The following is a 10,000-nucleotide window of genomic DNA, read 5'->3' as shown; positions in this document are numbered from 1 at the left end:
TAGTTACTGTGAGTTACTGTGAGTTCCTGTGAGTTACTGTGAGTTACTGTGAGTTCCTGTGAGTTCCTGTTAGTTACTGTGAGTTCCTGTTAGTCTGAGTTACTGTGAGTTACTGTTAGTTACTGTGAGTTACTGTTAGTCTGAGTTACTGTGAGTTACTGTTAGTTTGAGTTACTGTGAGTTACTGTGAGTTACTGTGAGTTCCTGTTAGTTACTGTGAGTTCCTGTGAGTTACTGTGAGTTACTTTGAGTTCCTGTTAGTTACTGTGAGTTACTGTGAGTTCCTGTTAGTCTGAGTTACTGTGAGTTCCTGTTAGTTACTGTGAGTTACTGTGAGTTACTGTTAGTCTGAGTTACTGTTAGTTTGAGTTACTGTGAGTTACTGTGAGTTACTGTGAGTTCCTGTTAGTTACTGTGAGTTACTGTGAGTTACTGTGAGTTCCTGTGAGTTACTGTTAGTCTGAGTTACTGTGAGTTACTGTTATTACTGTGAGTTACTCTTACTGTGAGTTACTGTGAGTTACTGTTAGTTTGAGTTACTGTGAGTTACTGTTAGTTACTGTGAGTTACTGTGAGTTCCTGTTAGTTACTGTGAGTTACTGTTATTACTGTGAGTTACTGTGAGTTCCTGTGAGTTACTGTTAGTCTGAGTTACTGTGAGTTACTGTTAGTTTGAGTTACTGTGAGTTACTGTTAATTTGAGTTACTGTGAGTTACTGTGAGTTACTGTTATTACTGTGAGTTTCTGTTAGTTACTGTGAGTTACTGTTAGTTTGAGTTACTGTGAGTTACTGTTAGTTTGAGTTACTGTGAGTTACTGTGAGTTACTGTTATTACTGTGAGTTACTGTTAGTTTGAGTTACTGTGAGTTACTGTTAGTTTGAGTTACTGTGAGTTACTGTTAGTTTGAGTTACTGTGAGTTACTGTGAGTTACTGTTATTACTGTGAGTTTCTGTTAGTTACTGTGAGTTACTGTACCTCCACCAGCAGATCCACCACATCAGACGGCATTTTCTCGATGAGAATTTCGATGACTCGCAGGATCTCAGTTTTGGCTCGTGCAAGTGTGGTGGTGTGAATGTTCTGCTGCGACTGAGAACCCTGTGACTGTATCGCTGTGTGTCTGTGAACCTACACAACACACACACACACACACACACACACACACACACACACACACACACACAGGTTACCTTTCCTCATCTAACTTAATAAAAAAACAAGTATGAGAGAGACATTCAGTTTAATGGCCTGAAGAACTGCGTTTTGGAGTATATTTATGTGTGTATATTGAGTTTGCATTTGTGCTCTTGTATGTGAATTTTTATTGCATGTGTGTGTGGGGTTTTTCACCTCTCTTGCGATGGTGGTGATGAAGGCGGGCGGTCGTGCCGTGGCGATCAGAGAGAGGGCGTGACGGGCTGACCGAGCGGAATCAGCGGCTGGGCTCAGAGGCAAACCCATTGAGATGCTAAACAGAGAAATATAGAGTCAAACTTCACACACACTTTATAATGCATGTGTCGGGCAATGGAGTCGCTCACACACACACACACACATCACAGCACGTGTGCGGACTCACGCGCACACACAAACACGTGCACACACACACTCACGCGCGCACACAAACACGTGCACACACACACTCACGCGCGCACACACACTCACGCGCGCACACAAACACGTGCACACACACACTCACGCGCACTCACAAGCACACACGTACGCGCACACACACACTCATGCACGCACACACACACACTCACGCGCACTCACAAGCACACACGCACGCGGGCACGCACACATAGAGAGACTAGCCCGCGGAGGGGGGCGGGGCTGGGCTGGAATGATGCACGCCCAGTCCCCAATCAGCCTGATGGGGGCGAGCTGTCCTGTATGCGTTTATGTTTCCCCAGGGAAGGATGGGGGGGGATGTACGTCATGCCGGAGGCTTCCCGGCATGAGAGAACGAGGGAGGAATGTGGCTTGGTTGTGATTCCGCACATCCGGCCCCTAATCAGGCTAATTAGGCCGACTGGAGACGGCAGTGCAACAGAGAGAGACAGTGTTACGGGCAGCTGTCCGACACCTGTGTGTGTTTGTCTTTTTGTTTAAGTTTCGTATTAAAATATTATTTATATTGTCAAGCCGGTTCTCGCCTCCTCCTTTCCATTAATCCCTTTACAATAACCAAGTCTCCTACGTCGCTAAAATGTCACAAATGTTGACATAATATTGTTCCGTTTAACTCAAGCGCATAATGTCGATACATCAAATGTCACGAAAAACTGGTTTGGAAACACTTTTAGTCGATAAAATTGTGTCATAGTGTCACCTGACAGAGTTCGCCCCAATTGTTAGCCTGTGTTACCATGACGACAGTATTGAAAGCCAATTTATTGTTCGCGATTATGGCTTGATCTTTACGGCATATAGCGCCGATCTGCAAACATGACACTTCCAGGAGTGCAACCCGAATATCTCGTGCACATTGAACAAATGTGATTAATTTAATCCATCCGTTTATTTATTAAAGTCAAAAAATAAATAAATAAATAAATAAAATAGAATCGACGGCAGTCACGGAATTAGCCCACTAACTTTCAGAAAACTAGCTTTTGAACGTTTTAAAAACGTTTAAGTATTTTAAATCAAACCATCTTTGGCGTTCGCTGTTAGCTTTTATTTGTTAATTAAAATGACAGTAAGTTAATTAAATTAATTGTCTCAATAATCGCCCCAGGACATCTCGGAGGTGAATTAGCGATAAAACGAACATTTCTGAACGGAAACGGCTTCAGGGCAGATTTCTTATGCGCTAAACCAAAACATGTGCGGCAAAGTGTTTTTATAGGCGTGACATCATCACGCGCACCATTTTTATCCATAAAAGGCCGTTTGAATGGAAACAAGAGGGCGGCGGCAAATATAGAAAAAAAAATTCTCACCGCATTTTCACTTTGTCGATAACAAAATAGCTCGAAAGGTGGATGGAAACTAGGCTAACGACATTTTCAAAATGGCATATCGGATGAAACTAGAGACTCAAACAGGTTTCAATGTAAAAACGTTACGAGCTTTCTTACCAGATGCAGTTCTGTTGGCGTTTCTCCTAAAGACAAACTCCGCTGTGGTCAGCGCCATGTTGTTCTGTCTCATTGCGTCAAACGTTTAACACTAAGCCTTGGCAGAATTGTAATTTTTTGGTAAAGCTAAACATATCTGGAGTCTCTGTCTCTTTAATGAACACACCTGTAACGGATTCCACAGATGGCAAATGGCAATAGAGGACACAGCCTATGACTGGCCGTAATAACAGCTGAAAAATGAATGCATTTGGCTCTAATGGCATTAGCACGCGCTACACGAGGAACACAGACATATTCGTACTCATAATACATTTTTAAAGGGTCAGGTTTCGCCTTAACGAGGTGAGCATGGGCTGGGGGGGTTCCAGGCTGGACGGTAACCTTGTTTGCGGGGGTTTCGGCGTGGAGGTTAGCGTCCAGACGTATGGGTTTCCTCTTACGAGTCGAGGTCTCCTCCATCCTGAGGCCGAGACATCATTACATCATATTAATGGGCTCCAATCGGATTAAACCTGCCTCTCGTCTGTCAAGGGGGTGCAGGAAAACACGAAAAAACAAACAACAGAAAAACAACCAGCTGTGAAGGATTTCAGATGCACACAGCGTGCGGTTGATTGCGTGTTATAGACATTACAGCTGATTTTACATACATTATTCTCATTCACAGTATCGTCCAATCACAGCCAACCACGTTCAATAAAATGATACATTATAAATGGTGAATCTATGCACTTATAATCTCTTAATGACTTAATCTCTGCACTGGTCTCAGAACAGTTATAGGAGAGCTATAGGATGCTCCCTTGCTCCCTATTTAGTGCATGACTTAACCTCCAGTGTGCTGTCTGTCTGCACTGGTCTCAGAACAGTTATAGGAGAGCTATAGGATGCTCCCTTGCTCCCTATTTAGTGAATGACTTAACCTCCAGTGTGCTGTCTGGCTGCACTGGTCTCAGAACAGTTATAGGAGAGCTATAGGATGCTCCCTTGCTCCCTATTTAGTGAATGACTTAACCTCTAGTGTGCTGTCTGTCTGCACTGGTCTCAGAACAGTTATAGGAGAGCTATGGGATGCTCCCTTGCTCCCTATTTAGTGCATGACTTAACCTCCAGTGTGCTGTCTGTCTGCACTGGTCTCAGAACAGTTATAGGAGAGATATAGGATGCTCCCTTGCTCCCTATTTAGTGCATGACTTAACCTCCAGTGTGCTGTCTGTCTGCACTGGTCTCAGAACAGTTATAGGAGAGCTATAGGATGCTCCCTTGCTCCCTATTTAGTGAATGACTTAACCTCCAGTGTGCTGTCTGGCTGCACTGGTCTCAGAACAGTTATAGGAGAGCTATAGGATGCTCCCTTGCTCCCTATTTAGTGAATGACTTAACCTCTAGTGTGCTGTCTGTCTGCACTGGTCTCAGAACAGTTATAGGAGAGCTATGGGATGCTCCCTTGCTCCCTATTTAGTGCATGACTTAACCTCCAGTGTGCTGTCTGTCTGCACTGGTCTCAGAACAGTTATAGGAGAGCTATATGATGCTCCCTTGCTCCCTATTTAGTGCATGACTTAACCTCCAGTGTGCTGTCTGTCTGCACTGGTCTCAGAACAGTTATAGAAGAGCTATAGGATGCTCCCTTGATCCCTATTTAGTGCACGACTGAACCTCCAGTGTGCTGTCTGTCTGCACTGGTCTCAGAACAGTTATAGGAGAGCTATAGGATGCTCCCTTGATCCCTATTTAGTGCACGACTGAACCTCCAGTGTGCTGTCTGTCTGCACTGGTCTCAGAACAGTTATAGGAGAGTTATAGGATGCTCCCTTGATCCCTATTTAGTGCACGACTTAACCTCCAGTGTGCTGTCTGTCTGCACTGGTCTCAGAACAGTTATAGGAGAGATATAGGATGCTCCCTTGCTCCCTATTTAGTGCATGACTGAACCTCTAGTGTGCTGTCTGTCTGCACTGGTCTCAGAACAGTTATAGGAGAGCTATAGGATGCTCCCTTGCTCCCTATTTAGTGCATGACTTAACCTCCAGTGTGCTGTCTGTCTGCACTGGTCTCAGAACAGTTATAGGAGAGCTATAGGATGCTCCCTTGCTCCCTATTTAGTGCATGACTGAACCTCCAGTGTGCTGTCTGTCTGCACTGGTCTCAGAACAGTTATAGGAGAGATATAGGATGCTCCCTTGCTCCCTATTTAGTGCATGACTTAACCTCCAGTGTGCGGTCTGTCTGCACTGGTCTCAGAACAGTTATAGAGAGCTATAGGATGCTCCCTTGCTCCCTATTTAGTGCACGACTTAACCTCCAGTGTGCTGTCTGTCTGCACTGGTCTCAGAACAGTTATAGGAGAGCTATAGGATGCTCCCTTGCTCCCTTGCTCCCTATTTAGTCCATGACTTAACCTCCAGTGTGCTGTCTGTCTGCACTGGTCTCAGAACAGTTATAGAGAGCTATAGGATGCTCCCTTGCTCCCTATTTAGTGCATGACTTAACCTCCAGTGTGCTGTCTGTCTGCACTGATCTCAGAACAGTTATAGGAGAGCTATAGGATGTTCCCTTGCTCCCTATTTAGTGCATGACTTAACCTCCAGTGTGCTGTCTGTCTGCACTGGTCTCAGAACAATTATAGGAGAGCTATAGGATGCTCCCTTGCTCCCTATTTAGTGCATGACTTAACCTCCAGTGTGCTGTCTGTCTGCACTGGTCTCAGAACAATTATAGGAGAGCTATAGGATGCTCCATTGATCCCTATTTAGTGCATGACTGAACCTCCAGTGTGCTGTCTGTCTGCACTGGTCTCAGAACAGTTATAGGAGAGATATAGGATGCTCCCTTGCTCCCTATTTAGTGCATGACTTAACCTCCAGTGTGCGGTCTGTCTGCACTGGTCTCAGAACAGTTATAGGAGAGCTATAGGATGCTCCCTTGCTCCCTATTTAGTGCACGACTTAACCTCCAGTGTGCTGTCTGTCTGCACTGATCTCAGAACAGTTATAGGAGAGCTATAGGATGCTCCCTTGCTCCCTATTTAGTGCATGACTTAACCTCCAGTGTGCTGTCTGTCTGCACTGGTCTCAGAACAGTTATAGGAGAGATATAGGATGCTCCCTTGCTCCCTATTTAGTGCATGACTTAACCTCCAGTGTGCGGTCTGTCTGCACTGGTCTCAGAACAGTTATAGGAGAGCTATAGGATGCTCCCTTGCTCCCTATTTAGTGCACGACTGAACCTCTAGTGTGCTGTCTGTCTGCACTGGTCTCAGAACAGTTATAGGAGAGCTATAGGATGCTCCCTTGCTCCCTATTTAGTGCATGACTTAACCTCCAGTGTGCTGTCTGTCTGCACTGGTCTCAGAACAGTTATAGGAGAGCTATAGGATACTCCCTTGCTCCCTATTTAGTGAATGACTTAACCTCAAGTGTGCTGTCTGTCTGCACTGGTCTCAGAACAGTTATAGGAGAGCTATATGATGCTCCCTTGCTCCCTATTTAGTGCATGACTTAACCTCCAGTGTGCTGTCTGTCTGCACTGGTCTCAGAACAGTTTTAGGAGAGCTATAGGATGCTTCCTTGATCCCTATTTAGTGCACGACTGAACCTCCAGTGTGCTGTCTGTCTGCACTGGTCTCAGAACAGTTATAGGAGAGATATAGGATGCTCCATTGATCCCTATTTAGTGCATGACTGAACCTCCAGTGTGCGGTCTGTCTGCACTGGTCTCAGAACAGTTATAGGAGAGCTATAGGATGCTCCCTTGCTCCCTATTTAGCGCATGACTTAACCTCCAGTGTGCTGTCTGTCTGCACTGGTCTCAGAACAGTTATAGGAGAGCTATAGGATACTCCCTTGCTCCCTATTTAGTGAATGACTTAACCTCAAGTGTGCTGTCTGTCTGCACTGGTCTCAGAACAGTTATAGGAGAGCTATATGATGCTCCCTTGCTCCCTATTTAGTGCATGACTTAACCTCCAGTGTGCTGTCTGTCTGCACTGGTCTCAGAACAGTTATAGGAGAGTTATAGGATGCTCCCTTGCTCCCTATTTAGTGCATGACTTAACCTCTAGTGTGCTGTCTGTCTGCACTGGTCTCAGAACAGTTATAGGAGAGCTATAGGATGCTCCCTTGCTCCCTATTTAGTGCATGACTTAACCTCTAGTGTGCTGTCTGTCTGCACCTGTCTCAGAACAGTTATAGGAGAGCTATAGGATGCTCCCTTGATCCCTATTTAGTGCATGACTTAACCTCCAGTGTGCTGTCTGTCTGCACTGGTCTCAGAACAGTTATAGGAGAGCTATAGGATGCTCCCTTGATCCCTATTTAGTGCATGACTGAACCGCCAGTGTGCTGTCTGTCTGCACTGGTCTCAGAACAGTTATAGGAGAGCTATAGGATGCTCCATTGATCCCTATTTAGTGCATGACTGAACCTCCAGTGTGCGGTCTGTCTGCACTGGTCTCAGAACAGTTATAGAGAGCTATAGGATGAGCCCTTGCTCCCTATTTAGTGCACGACTTAACCTCAAGTGTGCTGTCTGTCTGCACTGGTCTCAGAACAGTTATAGGAGAGCTATAGGATGCTCCCTTGCTCCCTTGCTCCCTATTTAGTCCATGACTTAACCTCCAGTGTGCTGTCTGTCTGCACTGGTCTCAGAACAGTTATAGGAGAGCTATAGGATGCTCCCTTGCTCCCTATTTAGTGCACGACTTAACCTCCAGTGTGCTGTCTGTCTGCACTGGTCTCAGAACAGTTATAGGAGAGCTATAGGATGCTCCCTTGCTCCCTATTTAGTGCATGACTTAACCTCCAGTGTGCGGTCTGTCTGCACTGGTCTCAGAACAGTTATAGGAGAGCTATAGGATGCTCCCTTGCTCCCTATTTAGTGCACGACTTAACCTCCAGTGTGCTGTCTGTCTGCAATGATCTCACAACAGTTATAGGAGAGCTATAGGATGCTCCCTTGCTCCCTATTTAGTGCACGACTTAACCTCCAGTGTGCTGTCTGTCTGCACTGGTCTCACAACAGTTATAGGAGAGCTATAGGATGCTCCCTTGCTCCCTATTTAGTGCACGACTTAACCTCTAGTGTGCTGTCTGTCTGCACTGGTCTCACAACAGTTATAGGAGAGCTATAGGATGCTCCCTTGCTCCCTATTTAGTGCATGACTTAACCTCCAGTGTGCTGTCTGTCTGCACTGGTCTCAGAACAGTTATAGGAGAGATATAGGATGCTCCCTTGATCCCTATTTAGTGCATGACTGAACCTCCAGTGTGCTGTCTGTCTGCACTGGTCTCAGAACAGTTATAGGAGAGATATAGGATGCTCCCTTGATCCCTATTTAGTGCATGACTGAACCTCCAGTGTGCTGTCTGTCTGCACTGGTCTCAGAACAGTTATAGGAGAGCTATAGGATGCTCCATTGATCCCTATTTAGTGCATGACTGAACCTCCAGTGTGCTGTCTGTCTGCACTGGTCTCAGAACAGTTATAGGAGAGCTATAGGATGCTCCATTGATCCCTATTTAGTGCATGACTGAACCTCAAGTGTGCTGTCTGTCTGCACTGGTCTCAGAACAGTTATAGGAGAGCTATAGGATGCTCCATTGATCCCTATTTAGTGCATGACTTAACCTCCAGTGTGCTGTCTGTCTGCACTGGTCTCAGAACAGTTATAGGAGAGCTATAGGATGCTCCCTTGCTCCCTATTTAGTGCACGACTTAACCTCCAGTGTGCTGTCTGTCTGCACTGGTCTCAGAACAGTTATAGGAGAGCTATAGGATGCTCCATTGATCCCTATTTAGTGCATGACTGAACCTCCAGTGTGCTGTCTGTCTGCACTGGTCTCAGAACAGTTATAGGAGAGATATAGGATGCTCCATTGATCCCTATTTAGTGCATGACTGAACCTCCAGTGTGCTGTCTGTCTGCACTGGTCTCAGAACAGTTATAGGAGAGCTATAGGATGCTCCCTTGCTCCCTATTTAGTGCACGACTTAACCTCCAGTGTGCTGTCTGTCTGCACTGGTCTCAGAACAGTTATAGAAGAGCTATAGGATGCTCCCTTGCTCCCTATTTAGTGCACGACTTAACCTCCAGTGTGCTGTCTGTCTGCACTGGTCTCAGAACAGTTATAGGAGAGTTATAGGATGCTCCCTTGCTCCCTATTTAGTGAATGACTTAAACTCCAGTGTGCTGTCTGTCTGCACTGGTCTCAGAACAGTTATAGGAGAGCTATAGGATGCTCCCTTGCTCCCTATTTAGTGAATGACTTAAACTCCAGTGTGCTGTCTGTCTGCACTGGTCTCAGAACAGTTATAGGAGAGCTATAGGATGCTCCCTTGCTCCCTATTTAGTGAATGACTTAACCTCCAGTGTGCTGTCTGTCTGCACTGGTCTCAGAACAGTTATAGGAGAGTTATAGGATGCTCCCTTGCTCCCTATTTAGTGAATGACTTAACCTCCAGTGTGCTGTCTGTCTGCACTGGTCTCAGAACAGTTATAGGAGAGCTATAGGATGCTCCCTTGCTCCCTATTTAGTGAATGACTTAAACTCCAGTGTGCTGTCTGTCTGCACTGGTCTCAGAACAGTTATAGGAGAGCTATAGGATGCTCCCTTGCTCCCTATTTAGTGCACGACTTAACCTCCAGTGTGCTGTCTGTCTGCACTGGTCTCAGAACAGTTATAGGAGAGCTATAGGATGCTCCCTTGCTCCCTATTTAGTGAATGACTTAAACTCCAGTGTGCTGTCTGTCTGCACTGGTCTCAGAACAGTTATAGGAGAGCTATAGGATGCTCCCTTGCTCCCTATTTAGTGCATGACTTAACCTCTAGTGTGCTGTCTGTCTGCACTGGTCTCAGAACAGTTATAGGAGAGCTATAGGATGTTCCCTTGCTCCCTATTTAGTGCATGA

General features: G+C 45.7%; 1 protein-coding gene across 1 annotated transcript in view; it reads right to left on the bottom strand.

The window, feature by feature from the left end:
- Nucleotides 1–10,000, bottom strand: part of LOC127628597 (WD repeat-containing protein 7-like) — a 113,535-nt gene that overhangs the window by 8,914 nt on the left and 94,621 nt on the right. The window contains 2 exon segments of the mRNA XM_052105368.1: nucleotides 980–1,132; nucleotides 1,355–1,472. Coding sequence (XP_051961328.1) covers nucleotides 980–1,132; nucleotides 1,355–1,472 — 271 coding nt within the window.

This window comes from Xyrauchen texanus, chromosome 35 (assembly GCF_025860055.1).
Source record: "Xyrauchen texanus isolate HMW12.3.18 chromosome 35, RBS_HiC_50CHRs, whole genome shotgun sequence".
Taxonomy (NCBI): domain Eukaryota; kingdom Metazoa; phylum Chordata; class Actinopteri; order Cypriniformes; family Catostomidae; genus Xyrauchen; species Xyrauchen texanus.
The sequence above is the reverse complement of the archived record's forward strand: the minus strand, read 5'-3'. Positions and strand labels throughout refer to the sequence as shown.